Source organism: Bidens hawaiensis, unplaced genomic scaffold (genome assembly GCF_021521415.1).
Source record: "Bidens hawaiensis isolate Kalapana, Puna unplaced genomic scaffold, B.hawaiensis_p1.1 tig00003244_1, whole genome shotgun sequence".
NCBI lineage: Eukaryota > Viridiplantae > Streptophyta > Magnoliopsida > Asterales > Asteraceae > Bidens > Bidens hawaiensis.
In genome coordinates, this window is record NW_027491178.1 from 2,208,107 (window position 1) to 2,229,409 (window position 21,303).

Genomic DNA, 21,303 nt, shown 5'->3' on the forward strand with positions numbered 1-21,303 from the left:
AATTAAATGTTAAAGAAAAAAAAAAGAAACATAACCAGAGTAGACACTTCTTCACGCGGGTCCGACAAGAAATTCACATGAGCCTCTTAAAACTAAACTTTCTCGTGTTTTTTGGTTTTTATATATCAAATTTCATGGCACTTCGCTATAACAAGAACTACTAGTTTTACTTTTATTTTATTTGTATAGAATATGTGTCAAATTCCGAATATAGCGTTGCAATGTGACGTTCGAATATAAATTTTATTAGAACCGTGGAATTACAACTTTGACGTTAACGATTTTGTCTTTTGTTTAAAAAATGTGTCGAACTGCCGATATCCTTTTGGGCATCTCACGACTTTACGTTAACAATTTATTTCTTGATCTTCTTTGATTACAAAATCTTATAATTAGTCTTATTAGATATATGACTGTATAATTTCTCAACAGGTGAGATCTAGATCTCCCTTAAGTTTAATCAGAAATTAAGCATAATGCACGTGAATTATTTTTTGGGATTTAGAGTTTTTGATTAGACGTGTTTTAAAAGTCAATCGTTACCATTTGTAAAGTTGTAATAGTAGATCTAAGTTTATTTAATAAACAAATTACAACTTGGAGCAAGAAAAATAAACAAATACAACTTGAGGTTTATTTTTTATCAGCGTGTTATTGCCAGTGGCGTAGCCAGAAATTTTTTCCTACGGGTTCGAAAATTTTTGAGGGACAAAAGACCGACTGTTTACCACTTATATTTGGGTTTTCTACGGGTTCGATGTTGAAATTTCTACGGGTTCGATGTCAAAATACACTAATATATAACATTAAAACAAAATTTTATACGGGTTCGGCCGAACCCATTCCCCTAAGGCTGGCTACGCCCCTGGTTATTGCACGTATTTGTTTATGGTAATCCTGTTATATATACACTGTCGATCATGCACATGAGCTTCAAGCTAATAATAATAATATTGCATTTGAGCCTACTTACATTATAATGTCCTCCTTATCCGGTCCATTTGCTTACTATTCGCCTGTAGCAACCATTACAGAAGATGAAGAAGAGGCCCTAAAGGCGAAAATGGCCACCATCATGGAGCGATATAAAGACAAAATCAAAGCTCTTCCCAAAAATACGGATTATAACCTTTGTTAGTATGAGGGTTTTTGGTATTTCCAAGGTTTTTCATTTAACTCAAAAGCTGACTTCTCACTTGAGGCGGTTATGGCCTTGCAAGACGATTTCCAAGCAATACCCACTAATATTGTCTTGGCAAGTTATCCAAAATCGGGCACAACATGGCTTAAGGCCCTTGCATTTGCTATTTTGAACCGAACCAAATTCAAAATAGGCACAACCCACCCATTGCTCACCATTAGCCCCCATGATTGTGTCCCCTTCATAGAGACCGCGTCCTTCTTACACAACCCAACTTTTGCAAATGGACTGCTCGCTACCCATATACCATACACTTCTTTACCTAAATCAGTCATTAGCTCTGGCTGTCGGATTGTTTATATATGTAGAAACCCTAAAGATGTGTTAATTTCCATTTGGCACTTCATAAACAAGGTAAGAGGAGATGTTTCTACGCCACTGAAACTAGATGATGGATTAATTGAGCGTTTCAAGGCGGGTATCAGTGTATATGGTAGTTTCTGGGATCATGTGATAGAGTACTATAAGGCAAGTTTAGCACGTCCAGATAAAGTATTGTTCCTAAAGTATGAGGATTTAAAAAAGGACCCGGAAAATGAGGTTAAGAAGTTAGCCAAGTTCATAGACAACCCTTTTACAGAAGAAGAGGAATATAATGGAACAATGCAAAAGATAATCGAACTATGTGGTTTTGAGAACTTACGCGAGGTAAACAAGGATGGAAAGCAAGCGTCTAAGGTTTTATCTAATGATATCTTTTTTAGGAAAGGCGTTGTCGGTGATTATGTTAATTATCTTACAACTGAAATGATTCATACTTTGGACGAGGTCATCAAAGAAAAGTTTGATGGTTTAAATATCTCATTTGAAGCTTGAATAACCATGTTGAAGAAGCTATTCATATAATCATATCACATGTTGCCACTAGGAATAACCTGAATAAATTGTGCAATGGTTCTAGGAATTCATGAAGCTTATTACTTTCTGTATTCGTTTGTGTTTCCTTTTATGTAATGAATAATAAAATATTTTCATTTGATGTAAAATCTGATCCAGCATTTTTAACAATACTAATAAGTAATAACCGTGGGTCTATTGCGGTTTCTAATAACAAGCTTCAATAAAATATGTCACTTGCTTTGGACATGAGTCTGCTATATATTTTGTATTGATAGCAATTTTCCTATCTAATGAAAGATTTTCAAGCTAAAGTTACCGATACAATCGACTTTGGTGGGTAATCTGTCTACATTAAACTGTATTTTAGCATTTAGCTAATAAACAAATTTTCATCCACATAGTTAAAACACTTAAACCTTCCGAAAATCCAATATAAAATATATATGACTATGGTTTTAGCTCTAACGTATCCTTTTTACACGAATTTCAATGATAAATTGACTATGTGTAGTGGGGGGCTATAAAATGGAGGGTTTTGCGCCAGGTGACGCTCAGTCAGCAAATGATAAATTTTTGTTTTTAGGGTGTAATGGTGTTATAGCCCCATGTATATATCACACACACATATAATAATAATAATAATAATAATAATAATAATAATAATACACACACACAACGCCGGCGACAAATACCCCGCGCCCCTCCCCTTATCCCCAAAAATTCGGGGGGGGGGGGGGAGGGGGGGAGGTGTTTGCACGCCTTTTCGCCTGAATTCGCTCATAATCTTCGCCCATTACAAATATTCTTATATGCACGTAAATGAATATAACATATTGTTTTTAGTGGTAATTTCATCGCCCATTTTTTATATGAACTATTGAACCTATTGGTATGATGGAATGATATCCCTCTTGGTTCAAATCCAATAACCCATTTTAATTGATGTGTTCTCGAGTTATTGAACGAGAGAAAGGAAATAAAAGGGAGGTCTTTCCTTTGACATCTCTTTCTTTTCCCCTCTCTTTCCTTTCTTCCGGTACTTTTTTTCCTTTCCGATTTTACCAATTTAGAAAGTAACCATTTCTTCCTATTTTTTCTTTTTTTTATTTTCTTTAATGAAACTCCTAAACAAACATATTCTTTAATCATTTTCTTTCTCAACTTAAATGAAAATCAAGAACACAATCATCTCATTCTTTTCATCTATTTCCTTTTTTTCTTAAGTGAAACTCGTGAACACAATAACTCAATAACCCACTTAACTTTTAACAAATTGAAAATAAAAATAAAAGTACTACATTGAGTTAATAAAAGAATAAAATAAACAAATATTTAAAAAGAAAGAAATTCCTTTAATTTATCGTTAAAAAATAGTTGGGGTTAACTAGAGGTGCACAAATCGAGTATTGGAAAAACCCGGTTCCTGGTATGGAACCGTTTAAGGTTTTCGGGTATTATCGGATACAAATCAGGTCCGGTTCGGGTACTGGTTTTGGTACTAAAACACGAACTTTATCCGTATCCTACGGGTAGGATCGGGTACAGGTATTAAAAACTTGAGTATAAAAAAACCGGTTTCGAGTTTGGGTTTTTTTTGCACCTCTAGGGTTAACAACTTGAATGGAAATAACAAGATTTGTAACTATAAAACCAAAAATTATAATTTCAAATAAATCATATGAAATATTGAAACAAAGTACTCATTCTTACAAATCTCAATGATATTTTTAAAAGTGACTATAAATATTGGGGATTAAATATTGTTGTATTGTCAGTGATTCCAGCTCAAGTATTTAATTAAAAAAAGATTTAGGTTTAAATTCCACCTGTGACAAAAGAAAATAATAAGGGCTGAGCTTTTATCGATTTATTGGCGACTTCCTCATTAAAAGTTGAGATGAATATGATCGGATGAGTTTGTGATCCGTTACTCCGTCAGTCATAAAAAATAAGGTTTAAAAAAGAAAAAGAAAAAATAAATTTAATTAGACACATGTGGCTTGACTCTCGAGTATCGTGTTCCCATTTTAAACAACATTATTCGTCATTAATAACTTTCTTGTGTGATTTGAATCTGATCTAAACACTATTTCTCAAACAACTTCATCCTTTATTCCTTGTGATCATTAACAGTAAGTGCTTCCTTAAATCCTGTCTTTTTTCATTCATAATATAAATTATTTAAATTTCCAATCTCATCAAATATGTTCGTTGATTATAAATCCTATAAACTACTACAATTCAGTTCCATTAATAATATTTATGCAATTTCTAATCTGATCACAGAATTCATCTGTTTAATCAATACCCATTATAATAAATCTCTAATAGATCATGTTTTAATTAATTCCAAGAATTTGTAATAGTAAATCTTCATGGGTTAGTTTGTATGTATACCTTTAAACTAATATTGTTTTTATTCATTTTGTTGTTTTACATTTATTTGATCAGGTTTCAAATTTGTTGCATATTCCTAGTGATTCTTGAAGTTTAGATATCGGGTTTCAACACGTCTGATCTAAATGGATCGCGGGTTTGGGTTTACTCACTATCTATATCTAAAGCAAACTATTAAATGGATATGTTTATTTGGACTTGCATCTGCTGTTTTATTAACTGTTCAGTATCAGTACTCTCAGCATCAAGTTTTTACCAGTTTTTCATATTTAATATCCGGTAACTCGTCACACAAGCTAAACAATTCGCATTCGGGCTTTAACGGGTCAGAAAAAAGTACACAGAATGCATCATCTGTTGATAATAAAAATACCAAAATGGAGACTTTGCCAGTAATGTCGGTTTCCGAGATGAATGAACTACTACGGAAGAGTCGGTCTTCGCCTCATTCAGTCGTATGTATGCTGATTTGGTTAGTGTACTTGAGTTTATGCGAAAAGATTGTTAATATTGTGTTCATATGTTTTTTTATTGTGTTTGTGTTGTTTATTACAGACGACGTCTCGGTTGTTGTCACGGGTTGATCAACAGCTACTTGAGGCAAAATCACAAATCGAGAATGCGATAATTGTGAACAATGATTCAGATCTTTACGCCCCGATTTATAGGAATATTTCCATGTTTAAAAGGTACCTTTATAACGCATATTCATGTAAACGAGACAACCCATGCGTCAGTTCGTTTAACTTAGGAGAGCTCGAGCTTGGCTTGAGGTAGTTTTTCAAGCTCGAGCTCAGGCTCGGCTCGTTTATTACTTTACATACATTATAGTTATTTTTTATATATATTTTAATTATAAGTTTTATGCATATCATAACATATATTATTTAGCTGTTTTTTATCATAATTTTATATATAATATAATTACAATATAGATTTATATTTCATATAATAAATAAAAGTTATATGAATGATAGGTTCATTTAGGCTCACTGGCTTGAGCTCGATAAGTAAAGTTTAGGCTCGTTTATCAAAAAGCTTATTTATAGGCTCGAGCTTGTTTAATCAAGCTCAGCTCGATTCGAGCTTTTAGCGAGCCGATCTAAATAATCTCATGAGGCTTGGCCCATTTACACCCGTAACAGTTAGTTACATGAAAATATAAACATATTTTTTTATTTTCATCGTGGCGTATGAAACTAAGTGTCACGGTTTTCAGAAGATTTGACAGCTTGCCACATCACCATTTAATCGCTGCAGAATGTATATAGTTGCATTACTGCATTCAATGGAAAAAAAAAAGACATTCTTTTTTCATACTTATAATGACAAAAAAGTGAAAGTTAGTTACATTTTGTGGTAATTTTACAACATTTTATCATCAAATATGCAGGAGTTATGAGATAATGGAACAAACACTTAAAGTGTACATCTACAAAGACGGTGAAAAACCAATATTTCATGATTATATTCTAGAGGGAATATATTCAAGTGAGGGTTGGTTTTTGAAGCTAATGGAATCTAATAAACAGTTTGTTACACAAGACCCAAATGAAGCACATTTATTTTACATACCGTTTAGTTCACGGCTGCTTGAATTAACATTATACGTCCCGCATTCACACAGTCGTGATAATTTGATTCAGTTCATGAAGAATCACACTGAGATGCTTATGACAAAATATCCATTCTGGAACAGAACTAATGGTTCAGATCATTTTCTAGCAGCCTGCCATGATTGGGTATGTATGTGTTTCCTTCATTTACTTTTACATTTGAGCTTGAACCTTCTGATCTAAAGTATAATACTTGTGTATAAAACAAGTTAACACTTGTTATTAATAAATTTGTGTATAAAACCTTTTTTTTTTCTAAATATTCACTTCGGGCTATAAATCTAGTAACAAACATAATAAACATGGTTGGTTCTGTTTTTGTATGAGGCATAACCAAAACCAAACAGTAACTTTCGGTTAAGAAAAGACAAAACTGAACCGTTGGCTATTAGAATGGATCAGTTATTTGGGCTCAGTTTATCGGTTATTTTGGTGTTACTTATAGGTTCAGTTAGGTTATGGCCTTATGGGTCGGTTTTCGGTTTACATTTGGGCTCCAATAAATTGGCCCAAAATAGTGAGTTTGGGCCTGAAACTTTTGTTCAAAAGTATGTTAACCAGTTCTTTTGGCCCAAATAATGACTTTGGGCCATTAATCCAATCAAACATAATAAGCATGTTTGGCTCGATTTTCTAACGAGGCATGACCGAAACCGAACCGAACCGAACTGTAACTTCCGGTTTATAAAAACAAAACTGAACTGTTGGTTATCAATTTGAGTCGGTTACAGTTTTGTCAGTTATTTCGGTTTTATGTTTAGGGTTGATTCGGTTTTCAGTTTACACTTGGGCTTTAATGTTTTGGTTCGAATAATTTAACACAACATAATGGTTTGGGTCTGAAACTTTTGGTGAAAAGTATGTTAACTGTATTTAAAACTTTTGGCTCAAATAATGACTTTGGGTCCTAAGTTCAACAACAAACATATTAAACAAGTTCGTTTTGTTTCGGTCATGGTTTAACAGAACCATAACTTTCGGTTAAAATAAAAGACAAAACCGAACTGTTGGTTATTACTTTGGATTGGTTATTTGGGTACACTTTTGGTGCGATTCAGGCTAACCAAAACCGAAACATAACTTTTTGGTTAAAAAAAGACAAACTCGAACCGTTGGTTATTAGTCCGTGTTCAGTTTTGTCGGTTATTTCAGTTTCGTTTAATAGGTTTCTTACATTTCTTCAGGCCCCAGCCGAAACAAGGGGACGTTTACTAAACACGATAAGAGCCCTTTGCAATGCTGACATTCAAACAGGATTCCACATAGGCAAAGATGTTTCACTTCCAACAACATATGTACAGTCCGCAAAAAACCCTCTTAAAAACGTCGGTGGCGAACCCCCTTCTAATCGAACGACCTTAGCCTTTTTCGCGGGCCACATGCACGGTCAGGTCCGGCCTGCTTTACTAGCCCATTGGGCCAACGACACCGACATGAAAATACTAACTCGAATGCCACACGTGAAAGGCAACCAAAACTACATTAACCAAATGAAAACAAGCAAGTTTTGTATATGTGCTCGTGGGTTTGCGGTCCACAGCCCACGCGTGGTCGAGTCTTTATTTTACAACTGTGTCCCCGTGATCATATCGGATAACTACGTGCTCCCGTTTTTTGATGTTTTGAATTGGGGATCGTTTGCGGTTTTTATACCCGAGCAGGATATTCCTAAGTTGAAATCGATTTTGCTTTCGATATCGAAGGAAAAGTATCTTGAGATGTATGAGAGTGTGAAGAAGGTAAGAGAACATTTCTTTTGGCATTCAGAGCCTGTTAAGTATGATTTGTTTCATATGATTCTTCATTCTATATGGTACACTAGAGTTTTCACAAGTGGCTTTTAGAGGTAATGTAATAAATACACAGATTATAGTGATGATGTTAGTATGTTATATTACAAGTATATTGAGTTGGTAATTTAAGGTTTTTTACTTTTTATTAAATTATGTTAGTTGAATCTTTTATAGATTTGGAAGTTAATGTTTTTTAAATAGGATTTAACTTGTCTAGATTAAATGTGAGGCTGCAAGTCTGTATGATGATAGCTGATAATTGAATATTTGAATTGTCTAATATATGAATTGCTAGACTAAAATCAGGAAAATTGAAGACCAGAAGACAATGATTAACGCATCCTCTGTGACTGGAGGTGATGTGCAAATACCGGTTAACTGGTTTCTGGATTAACCAATCAGGTTTTTGTTCTAACAGTCAAAACCGGTTAATCTCAATAATGTTTGCTAATTGGGATTTAAGTGAAAAATCCCTAACATATGTAATCGGTTCGGTCCATTCATTAACATATAGTAGCCTATTGAACTTAACATTAAATGATTGAAATTAACCTTATCAACCGATGTTCACTTAACCAGTTCCTATTTGAAAATCCTAATTAGTCCTTAATATATGGTTATTATCGGTTACAAACCGGTTTCTACTATACCGGTTTGGTTTCCCACTATGTATATACAGTATATACAAATATTCAAGCCTAAACTATGTATATATACTATGTAGTGATAAAGTTTAAATTATTTATGCTTAAATGTTTAATAACATTTTTATTAAGTGGTTAAAATTTAAAAATATTCAAGCCTAAACTTTCATGAACATATATGTCGTTTTGAGCTATTTTTGTCAGGCCCAAACATTTCATGACCAAACCGAGTTCACTTCTAAGCAGCCCATAATCAAACCGAATCAACATATAAAACCAAATAGTCATAATCGACTTATACATAACAGATTGTTATCATTTTTTGATTTGTCAAAAGTACAGTTACGGTTACGGTTTTGGGTCAAAACTGACCCAGACCAAACCATGCACATCCCAGTCTTTAATCCACTAGTTACAACCATCTAACCCGTTTAGCACGCTTACAAATTGATTGCAACCCATTTAACTTTTTACTCAATTAAGAATGGGAATAAGTGCAATTGAGAATTTGGGCTTGGTAAATACGCAATTAAGAATGTTTGGAAGGGATGTGCATTCGCCCATTAGTATTACACTATGCCCATTACCCGATGATTGAAAACATGAAGTTAGGCAGTGGTCTAAAAATTTCAGGACCCGCAAACTGCATTAGGGGTGCGGGTTCTTCATGTTGTTGATCATGTATCTTTTATTTTGAACGACTATGCGTTATAAACAAACTCAGCCCAGAACACCACGGGAAGTTTAGCATCTGCTAGCATGGTTCTGGCTCCTTCGATTAGCGTTCTATTCTTCCTCTCAGCTACTCCATTTTGTTGCGGAGTATACGGGGCGCTGTAGTGATGTTCTATCCCTTTCTGTAAGCAGAACATCTCCATCTGATAGTTCTTGAACTCTGTACCATTATCACTCCAGATGTACTTAACCTTTCTCCCAACAATATTTTCAACCTTGGTAATCAAGTTAATTACCAATTGAACTGTCTCATCTTTTGCCTTCAGAAAGTATACCCAAGAGTATTGAGAGTAATCATCGGTTACAACCAAGCAGTATGACGTTCCACCTAGACTCTTTACATTCACAGGACCAAAGAGATCCATGTGTAGTAGGTCTAGGGTACTGACAATTGAGTTAACCTTCTTGGAGTGATGAGGTTTTTTGTGTTGCTTTCCTTTCTTGCACGACAAGCATTGATCTTCAAAGTTAAAATTCTTCAAGGGAACTCCAAGCACCAGCCCGTTCTTGACAATGTAATTCATTTTGCGAAGATGTATATGTCCCATTCTTCGATGCCATAACTCTGACTCAGACTCGTTGACCTCATATCCATTACATACGTGTTCTTTTCTCTTGGAGCTTTCATCACCACCCAGGCCTCTGGTATCTTGAAACCAGGATAAAGAACGATTGCCTCATTTTTAGTAAATGCACCGTGTATTCTTTGTCACAAATCTGAGATACACTCAACAAGTTATGCTTCAACTCTTCCACAAAATTCACCTTCTCTAACTTCATTTTTCCATTCTTCACAGTTCTAATACCACTGATTCTACCTCCACTCTCTCCAGTGAAACTAACCCTTCCTCCTTGAACAGATTTCCAGTCACGTAACAATTTCTTGTTACCAGTCATGTGCCGGGAACAGCCACTGTCAACAACCCGCATATTGTTTACTACCCTGTTTGACTGTTCAAGCACAATTAAAGAAATATATTAAAATCTGGGGACCCAAGACCTACTGGTCTTGGGTCTCGATTAAATCTGTTGACCGACATCCAGTACTTTGGTTGCCCAAAGTCAGTTTGAGGATGGTTTCTGTAAGTTCTGAAAGGAAACCTTCTAGAGGACTGGCTATGAGGCCATCCAAACCTTAGTGAATTAACTGAATTATAATTGTTGGTTTCGTAGTTAACTGGGAAAAAATGTGACTGATTTCTTTGAAATCTTGGATTAGTCCAATGACTGAAATTTGGTGTGTTCACATTTTTACCAGTATCATAATTAGTATTCGTTTTATTCTCAGTTTTCGGAGGCCTCATACCTCTAAATTTTCTCTGTTTTAGAGGACAATCAGCAATAAGGTGTCCTACTTTATTGCATCTGAAACAACTTCTGTTTTGAAGTTTCGTCTCAACAGTTGTTGTAGATGTCGAGGTTGCATTACTACCCGTTTTTCTAACATATGGTGGGACGAACGGATTTAGGGAAGAATTCTTTTCATCGGGCTTATATTCCTCCCCACGTTTTAGTAACACTACATCTTCTTTTATCTCACCCAATTCGGATGACTTGTCCGAATTTGATGAGACAGAGCTAGGGACAGAAATCGCAATATTAGAACTTGACTTACTCATTTCGCTCTTATTAACTTCAGTTTCTTTAGTAGAAATTTTGATTGGAACTGTCTGACTAATCTCAACATTCGCAGATTGCTGATTACTAGGATCATAAGTATAGTTATTGTTATACGGTGGGGGAACTTCAGAAAATCCAATTCCTCCTGTGTTAACCGGGGAACGTTGAACACTTATGATGTGATCTAGCATTGCTAAAGAATTTCTAAATTGTTCAATTTTTCTGTTTAGTTCCACCACTTTTACCTGGTAATCAGCTATCTTTTTATCTTTTTCAGCAATTAGTTTGGTTTTTTCTTCTAACACTTCATAACTAAGATCAATTACTTGTATTTTTTCAGCTAGACTGGCTTTAAGACTTCTGATATCCTTTTCACTAGCTTTCATTTTTACCGAGTAACTGTTTTCTCTAGTTTTAGTATAGTGATGATCTTCTTTTAAGGTTTTAAATTGTGTGTCCAAACTAACAAACTGATCAGTTATTGTTTTCAATTGTTCAGACAGATTTTCACATTGTTCACAATGAAGTTCAGAACTTACCTCAGAGAGCTGATCGTTCACTTCTGCCATATATGCTTGATTTTCTCCCGTCTCCCTCTCACTTCCTCCAGTTTTGATGTTTACCAAATTAGCATGTTCGAACTTCCTCAACTTGTATATTCCAGTTGTATCTACCATTCTGTCTAGATACCATAGCCCTATTTTCACTACCACTCCCATTTTGTTGTGCAGGCCTGTTCTGACTTCGTTCGACTCTCTCATTTGTACATTCCTTAGCAAAGTGACCATTTTGTTGACAGTTGTAACATCGAACCTTTGATTTATCAAACCCTGGTCTTTCTCCAACGAACATTCTACCCGTTTTCTTCATGAATCTCTTTACCCTTCTTACTATCATAGCCATCTGCACTGCAGGTCCATCTCTTCCAAATCATCAGCATCGATCTGATCATAGTCTTCATCCAAAGTTGCAGGGTCGACTATTTTACCTTTGATGTAGTTCTCATAGGATGCAATGAAGGATGCATAGAGAGCAAACTGTTGTTCAGCTAATTTAACACTCATGGGAATCTGTGAGTAGTTGTATCTTGGAACATTTGACGAGAAATTTCCAGTTGTGGCTTGAGGTTTTGAAGGATTACTACATCCAGCTACGAAACATACGTCACCATCCATATTGAGAATCACATGACCATCTCGAGTTGAGTTTGAGTTTGATTCTCCCTTTGAGTAGTAGGCAGAAGATTCTGATTTTGAACTTGAGCTTGGAGAGACTTTCGCACCATACATTCCTGGATCCTGAGCCTGATCAGTTGGTGTCTCCTTCCGAACCATGTTAAGTTCAAAATTTCGTAACTTATTGACCACTGTTTCCAAATTAATATTGGTAAAGTCTTTATCTTCTCTCATTAGAACAGTGTACATTTCCCATTTCGGTGGAAGAGCATCAAGAAGTTTCTCTACTATCTCTTCTTCCTTGTATTCAATGGAGTAATTACTTAGTTCGATCATCAAGTGATAATATCTTGTGATGATATCGTCAAGTGATTTATTTTTCAAATACTTGAATACAGAGAATTGGGTTTTTAGCAGCTTTGTCTTGGAAGCACGTATCCCCACATTACCTTCATATCTATTTTCTAGTGCTTCCCATAGCTCTCTAGCAGTTTTGTATTTCTTGAAGGTATGAAGAATCTCTTGTGGAAGAGACATTGTTATAGCTGCATGAGCTTTACTCTCTGCCTCATACATTTTCTTTTCCTCCTCTTCCATCTTACTGTACTTCTTAATCTGTTCACGACCTTCAAACAAGGATGTTGGTGGAATGTATCCGTCTTGAATGCAAACCCACATCTTAGCATCTTGATACTTCACATACTGTTCAAACCGATCTTTCCATGCAATGAAATCGGTACCCTTAAGCATTTTTGGAGCTTTACTTGCTGAACCGGCTTCAACCTCCATCTTTACCAGTTCGGTAATGTTTATTGAAGTCATAGTTGAAAGAAACACGACTCGAAATAAAAAGAAAGTACTTTTTGTGAACAGTGATCAGATAGCGAAGTTATTACAACTTCGCTTGAAGCTTAACTTCGCTTGAAGCTTAACTTAACTTCGCTTGAAGCTTAACTTCGCTGAACACTCAACCTCGCTACTTCCTAACTTCGCCTCTTATTAACTTCGCCTTCACAGTAACTTCGCTTAAACCTTATAAGTTCGCTTAAGCCCTACGTAAGTTGACGACAACTTCGCTTGATGAAGACAAGGTTTTGCAGGTTTTAATTGGATGTATTGCGAGGTATGCGGAGGTGTTTTGGGGTATATTTGATGGTGGAAGATGGGCAAGACACAAAAACTAGGTATTTCAACGTAAACTCGTTCCGCGAATAGTCGAACGGAACGATCTTAACACCCGTGTGATAATCCCGAACCACACAATCACGAGCAAATGCTCTGATACCAATTGTAGGTTCCCAGCCGGATCACACAGGAATATCTCGTAACACGAGGGTGCGGAATCCCCACGTAATACGATACGAGCGTAAGATAGATAATACGTTGAACCGATAAAACAAACTCACGACACAATACTAATAAACTCGATTGTATTGCAACACTTCAACACGTGATATCAATAATCACTAACACACGTTCGGACAAACTTAAAACATGATAAGCCGAAGTGGAGGTTTAAATAGACCTCGACAACTTCGCCTAACATACTAGGCGAAGTTGTCATAACTTCGCTTATCCTCCAAGTTCGCCTACATCCCAGGCGAACTTATACAAAACCATATTCAAAACCAAACAAACAATCTAAAACGATTACAGACACATACAAAATACAAGATACTGAACTACTGACATTATGCACCAACAAGAAGGTTACGTCAGCCGTACGCGTGCTCGCCTACGGAAACACGACCGACATCAACGACGAGTATTTAAAGATGACCGAAAAAACAACTTGGGACACCTTGGAGTATTTTTGTTACGGTACGTTTTGTTTTTTTTCAAATAGTTTATCACTTGTTTACTGTGATCATTTATTTTATAAAAGTTTTGTAAAATATAGGAATATTTAAACTATATGGACCACATTATCTGAGAGAGCCCAACGTTAACGATCTACAACGTCTTTACGAGACACATACAAGGGTGCATGGTTTCCCCGGCATGATAGGGAGTGTAGATTGCATGCATTGGGAATGGGCTAATTGTCCAACTGCATGGCAAGGTCAATTCACATGAGGTGACCAAAAGGGACCAACGGTCAGCCTTCAAGCGATCGCTTCATACGACCTTTGGATTTGGTCGGCATTCTTTGGTTTTCCCGGTTCCAACAATGACATAACCGTCTTAGAGCAGTCTCCTGTGATGGAGAGTTACATATATGGGACTGTTCCCGTCGCTTCGTTTTGGGCTAACGATAACTTCTACAATCATGGGTACTATCTGGGTGATGGAATATATTCAGAGTTTGAGATAATCGTTAAAACATTCAGAGATCCGATGGATGAAAAAAGACAGTATTTTAAGAAAGTGCAAGAGTCTGCGAGAAAGGATATCGAGAGGTGTTTTGGTGTTCTTCAACAACGATGGCATTATGTTAAAAATCCTTGTCGTCTGTGATCTTTAGAAAGAATGAGATGTGCTATGTATGCGTGTATCATAATGCATAACATGATCATCGAGGACGAGGGAAGAGCAATATGTCCAACTTTCATACCGGACCCGGATCCACCACGGACTCCGGCAAGTATGGAGCAACGACTCGAAAACTCGGATTCCGTGCGGTCAAGAGAGATACATAACGCACTAAAGGAGGATTTGGTCCAACATCTTTGGATGTATCGCCTCTGCCTGGTGAAAACGATGATCAAAACGAGGGCAACAATGAAGACGATGATGAAGACAACGACGACGGTGAAGACGATGAAAACGACGATGAAGACGACGAGATCGACGACGACGACGAGGGCGACGACGACGAAGAGGGTGAAGAGACGAGGGCGAAGACGATGACAATGACAACAACGACGAATAGTTTTTTTTTTGTTTTCATGTAATATTTATTTAATAAAATATTATTGTTATTTGATTATTCTTATTAAAAATTAAAAAAAAAAAAAAAGTGTAAAAGTGACTGGGCGCTACGAGGCGCATAATGCCTGGGGGTGGAGAGTTATGACTACAGCCTGTTTTTGTAAAAAACCATAATTCTGACTGGGCGACACGTGACGCATAATGCATGTATGTAGAGAGTTATGACTACACATAGTCTAACTAATAAGCTACTCTACTTCTAAACAACCACCTACCGGGCCTCCTAGCTACCTCTAATCGATAACCTACCCCGCCTATTATTTCTAACCGGTCACCTGTCTAACCCCACCTCCTACCATTAATCGCCCGCCCTACATTACCCAAGGGCGTATCTGACGGGATTGGGGGGGGGGGGGGGTGTCGATCACCCATATAGGTCTGAAAATTATAAAATGAATTATATTCTTTTTTAACTATGTTTTTAATAAAAGAAAACCCAAATTTAATATAAGAAATCAGAAATACTATTTACTTATTATATATATATATATATATATATATATATATATATATATATATATATGAGTTATCCAATTTATATTTTATTTAAAGGCCAGATTTTTACTTCACTTCGGCCCAAAAATTTTTAACGATTCTTGGGGACCGCCAAGACATTATCCCTCTTCTTGACCTTCTCATCTAAAGGTCACACATTCTTGGACAAGAGATTCTTGTTTCATTAATAAATATTATACCTCTTAAATCAACAACGTTTGTTGGTTTAATGCTAGTGGATGAGAGGAAAGCTCCATAGTTAACCGTGCTCAGGTGGAAGTATTATTTGGATGGTTGACCTTCTGGTCTTCACCGTGATAGCAAAAAACAAATATGTGAGCTCTTCGTGAAAAAGCGGACAATATTAGTTATGCGAGGGGCCGGATGTTACATGATTCCACTCGCCAACCTAAACACTTCCCTAACCAGTTCTTCTCCATGTCTCCTCCACTCCTACTTATGAATCTCATACCTTTCTTCAGTCATGTCATAATCTCCGATATGGTGCAATGCTATACATTCGAAGATTGTTGTTATACACTCCAACAACATTTGGATATTGATGCAATTAAGTCCTTCTTAGTTAAAATTTGTTGGATGTAATTGGGTTTACAAGATCAAACATAACCCGTTTGATTTGTTAGCTCATATACATATCAACTTGTTGCAAAACGATTTTATCAGACATCCACAACGAATCTACGACTGTCAAACCTACAACTATGAGGTTGGTTTCATCTATCGCTTTCTCTCGTAGTTGCGCTATTAGACAAGTGGATGTCAACAACGCATTTCCTGATATTGATTATCCGAGACTATGTATATGACAAAATAACCCTAGCGTTGTTCAATGCACTCTCGTTGACAATGCTTATTGTAGTGAGGCTATTTCGCGTTTATAGGTGAAGCTAAACCATGTTGAGAGAGAAACCGCAGTAGAAGATAATTATACATACATGAACTTGGATCACATTAATCACCCCTTAATATATGTAACAAGAGGGTTACAAAAATAGAATAGCCAGTTATTATATCAACCACCCCATACAAAAAACTAACAAAATTACAAACATATAATGAAATCTTAACTAGTAAACATGGTAACCATTATCAGAGCTTTCAATGTCCGAGTTACTAGAAAACGACTGATGACTATTCTTAACACGACTATTAAGACTACTATTAGGCGTGCCATCCTTCTTTTTTTCCCCCTTTCTTCTTCTCCGCCATTCTCGCTTTCTTGACCATTGTTCCACCAACAACACACCCAACCCTAAAAGCACAACTAACGTGCATCCCACCCCAACAATCATCAATCCAATGTCCAACCATCTCGAGCCTGGCTTATGTGGCAAAATGGTCCATGTCGCAGCAATATAGGCTGCGGCCATGAACATAGTAGACACCCACATAACTTTATGTGTGGCTACTAACAAATTCATCATTGATTTCCGTCTAAACGGAATCACACTAACTAAAACACTAACAATTCCTAGAGATAAAAACAATGCTATAATGTTGCACACCTTAAACGGGAGCTTTGTTCCCATTTTAGCCTTTCCGGTTTCTTGACTAAAACCGCCAGGAGGGTTTATTCCAGCTGAAGACGTAACGGTTGCTATCAAAACTGCAACAATTGTTATCGTGTTTCTTGCATTTCATAAACCCTCGTTGTGAAGCTCTATTTGTTTCGATCTTCGATGAGTTTTCTTTCTGTAGTGATGATGTTGATTATGTGGGGATTCCATTTTCCCATTCGTTGGGGATCTATGTGTGATTAATTTGTGACGAACTACTTCTGGGATGTCTCTAGGGGGTAACTGGGCACATGTTTTTGCACCGGCATCTATAAGGCCTGGCATAATTTGGAGAATAGCTGAGTTGCTTCCATTGGCTTCGACTATATCTAGTGCTGTGTACCCTCTTTGATTGATGGCGTTTACATCCACTCCATGTTTAAGTAAATATGTCACCATCTGTTAATTTGTGTGTAACAAACAACAATTAATAAAATTATAATAATAACTAAAGAGCTAGATGTATTATGTATAAATCTATTTATACTACTAAAACAAAACTATTTTTTCATATGTCATTCAACTAGAGTAATCAACTAAAATGTCAACTAAATTATTATTTCATATATACAGATGTAACTCTAAATGTTGTATTAAATGAGATTTTTATATATTTATAAATTATAAAATTTTAATTATTATTATTTTTATCTTAGGAATACATAAAGTATGTTATTAGGTATATTATTAAATTTAACTTTTTTATTGTACTTTTTTAACCATCCGTGTATTCCACGAGCTATATCCTACAACAATTAACAAAATTATAATAATAACTAAAGAGCTAGATGTTTAATTTTTTTATATAGATAAATGAGTTAGTAAAAAAAAATCACAGGTATCACTAACCATCGATCCACACATCATAACCTGCTAACTCGTTTGGATAAATGGATTACACTATTCATTACATGTTCATGAATGTATTGTGTCAGCTATAGGGTTGATATTTTTGACATAAATATGTAAGTATATGAGTTGTGTGTGGGTTCTAATTCACCGAACATGATTGACACCCAAGTCACTCTATTGAAACCTAATTTTGCCACTTATAAAGAGATTATAAAGATGTACAATTACCGTAGTAAGTTTTCCGGCCGTCGCTAAGTGTAACACTGTGTTGCCCATCATTGTCTTGTCTATTCACAAGTTCTAGGATGTTAAGTGTCTCCATTAGGTATTTTAGTCCATCATACTGGTTATACTTAACTGCGATATGAAGAATAGTTTCGCCATGGTTGGTAACCATCTCAACGGATTCAAGGCTTATCTTGATTATTTCACCAAGAACTCCAACCCGCCCTTTCATTGATGCCCAATGTAGGGGTGTCCAACCTTTGTGATCTCAAAGGTACATGAGATCCGGCTCGAACCATAGAATATCTCGTATTGTGTCTATGTGACCTTTACTACAAGCTAGATGTAACGGTGAGTATCCTTCTGAAGTATACTTTCTTGCAAACTCCGGTCGCACCTTAAGTATCTCCTTCACAATTTCTATATAAAAATATATGATAGAAAAGTTAGTATGCAAATTAAAGCTTAATCACATCGGTATACAGTTCGGACCACATAGGTTTTTGTGATGTTGGTCGACATATTTTTATTTTTAAAATATGCATAAATATAATATTATTTCTCTCCCCAAAATTAATTTGTGACGGCATTCATTTGAATCATGTAAAATTTTTTCTATACTAAAAATTAATTTAACGACCACAAAATTATCAACCGTGGGGCGTGGGTACGTACGTAAGCCACAAAGATTGAAATGAAATTTATCATGGTTTTTAACTTTTTATGTACTTTTTGGTTTTTCCCATGAGAACTTGTGATGAGTACAAGTATGAAATTTCCTTTTTTTTTGTATAAATAAATAGTGTTTATATTTTTTTTTATTAATAGGAAATTTTTATATATAACACAAACCGAGCTACATCTGGATAATGGGTAAGCGAGCAACAAGTTGCGCCGCTATCCCCTTTTGAATCGCAAAGTTTATATTTAAATATAATTTATATATTTATTTACATTATAATAAACAAATAAATGATTAAAATAATAAGTGAATAATTATGAAAACACATATATAAAAGTTTTTAATATTTAGCAAAAAATGGTCTATAAAGATGGCCCAAGACCGGGTGTAGTTGGAAGAGGGTGAAACGCTCCCTCCTTAAATTCTATTGGTCCACCATTTGCATGGCTCACCATTAAATTTTTCAGGTGATTTGTATAAAGTGCTGGGAGATCATGAATTGAAGTTCAAAGCGCCTCATAATTGTCGTAAAACTAATTGGTTGAATTTCAAAAACCAGTCAATCGACAAAATGAGACAAGTTTCACCGGTTTTCCTTGTTAACTCCAAACCGTACATTTCATTTACGTCTAAGTCCATTGGCTTGCAAGTTGGTAACCAAATCGATAGCGCAATTGACATGTTTGACCGGTAGGATCACCCTTCACACACAAATCATAGGTGATACTAGATATCTAATGTGAACGCGTAAGTCAAGTAAACGCATAAAGTCGATCGACTTTTGCTTTCATGTGATGTGATGACACAAAATTTTTAAAACATGTAGGGCCTTAATTCTGGGGTGTGGAACGAATAAGTCGTTGAGCATTTATCATCCACTAATAATTGGTATACTGTGACTTGATAGTTGATACAAAAACTAGTTAAATCACATGTATTAATCAAAGTATAGTTTTTAGTATAGAATACACCTTTTTCTATCAGTATAGTTTTTAGGAGTTAAGTGTTATTTAAGTACATGTGGTTTGGTTAACTACGCAATTTTAGTGCATGTTCTTTATTTTGTGCAAATGGTTACCTCAGTTTCAAAAAAAAACTTTCAATTTTAGTACTTTTTTCTAACCCCGTCTATTTTTTTCGTTAAGTCAGTTATAATTTGGTAACTTCGTTATTTTCTTTGTTTTTTTTCTTTTATGTTAAACGCTTATAGCTTGTAAGCCCTAAATCCCCAAACTAAAACATCAAAATCCAAATCCTAAATCCCTAAATATCGTAAAAATTCAAACCCTATGATGATATGGAGAAAGGGTTTGAGGATTTATGATTTGGATTTCGATGTTATGATTGTGGATTTGGGGTTTACAAGATATAAGCGTGTAAAAGAAAAGAAAAAACAAAGAAAATAACGAAGTTACCAAATTATCTTTAACTTAATGAAAAAAATAGACGGGTTAGAAAAAAAATACTAAAAATGCAAGTTTTTTTAAACTGAGGTAGCCATTTGCACAAAATAAAAAATAGGTACTAAAGTTGCGTACATATTTGATCAAACTACAGGTACTAAAATGACACTTAACTCTAGTTTTTAGTATGGTATACCATATTTAACTATTTTTTTTTTCAAAAACGACGAACACCGACTAAACTCATGAAAAACTTTCAGGATGTTCGATGTCGTGAGAGGTACTTACTATCATAAAAGTATAAACTGTAAAGTACTATTAGTAATAATATTATAAACCTGTGTGTCCAGCAGCTGCAGCAACATGTATAGAACACATAAACGCATCAAGTTCATGCACAAGCAGCCATTGAAACCCTATCAAATGCTTCACCACTTCCACCTTACCTCTCTCACACACCACAAACAACACACTCTCGCCTCTACAATTCACCTTTCCGATCACCCCTTCATCCGCAGCCATTAGCATATTCATCACCTCAACCTCACCTTCTCTACACGCCTCATGCAACGCGGTCTCCATGTCCCCGTTCTCCACCTCCACCATCTCCGGCCACCTTTTTAGTATCTCAGACACTAGTTCAACGTGACCGAACCTTGCGGCCAAGTGTAAGACGGTGTTTGAGGATTCGGACACCGTTTGTGTGATTTGGGTTTCGTTTTCTTGAATGAGTTTAAAGAAGGTGGTGGTGTCACCTTTTAGAACTGTCTCATAGAGGAGACGATTCATGATGGTTTAATTTGGAGTAAGAATACAAATTGATAATATGATTAATGTATATTGGAATTGGATATATGGCTTTTTGAAGACATGATGAAATTATGGTTATTTTAATTTTCAACAAATGTAGTTACTAGGATTGTTCCCTCTTGAAATTTCAGAGAAAGTACTTGTGTTGTTGTGTGGTTTAATCATCCTAGAGTACTTTCAAGTCTTGCATGAAGTCGTCTTATGATGATGTTTTAATAAATTTATTGTTTTGTCCAATTGAATATATTTAAAATGTGAATAAGAATAATTTTATATAAAAATAATCTAAGACTTGTTACTCTATGTT

The 21,303-nt window shown here is 35.6% G+C and overlaps 1 protein-coding gene and 2 pseudogenes across 2 annotated transcripts; 2 read left to right on the forward strand and 1 right to left on the reverse strand.

Moving 5' to 3' along the window:
* Positions 1–979: 979 nt before the first annotated feature.
* On the forward strand, positions 980–2,018 carry LOC143622911 (flavonol sulfotransferase-like pseudogene; annotated as a pseudogene).
* A 2,515-nt stretch (positions 2,019–4,533) lies between these two features.
* LOC143623020 (putative glycosyltransferase At5g03795) lies at positions 4,534–8,479 on the forward strand. Of its 2 annotated transcripts, none has more exons than XM_077094023.1 (4): positions 4,534–4,893; positions 4,994–5,127; positions 5,832–6,180; positions 7,239–8,479. In XM_077094023.1, the coding sequence occupies exons 1-4, from the start codon at positions 4,564–4,566 to the stop codon at positions 7,896–7,898; spliced, it is 1,473 nt and encodes a 490-aa protein (XP_076950138.1). In that variant the 5' UTR covers positions 4,534–4,563; the 3' UTR covers positions 7,899–8,479. The 2 variants fall into 2 exon arrangements, with proteins under 2 accessions (XP_076950138.1, XP_076950139.1); XM_077094024.1 differs by having other exon boundaries at positions 4,724–4,910.
* Positions 8,480–16,510: 8,031 nt separating this feature from the next.
* Positions 16,511–20,977, reverse strand: LOC143622844 (uncharacterized; annotated as a pseudogene).
* Between the last annotated feature and the right edge of the window lie 326 nt (positions 20,978–21,303).

What these genes read in the sequence shown, in the direction of transcription:
- LOC143623020 (XM_077094023.1), top strand. Translation starts at nt 4,564, where the DNA reads ATGGATCGCGGGTTTGGGTTTACTCACTATCTATATCTAAAGCAAACT. An exon ending in GGTCTTCGCCTCATTCAGTC is followed by an intron (nt 4,894 to 4,993) that starts GTATGTATGCTG and finishes TGTTTATTACAG; the next exon opens with ACGACGTCTCGGTTGTTGTC. An exon ending in TAGCAGCCTGCCATGATTGG is followed by an intron (nt 6,181 to 7,238) that starts GTATGTATGTGT and finishes ACATTTCTTCAG; the next exon opens with GCCCCAGCCGAAACAAGGGG.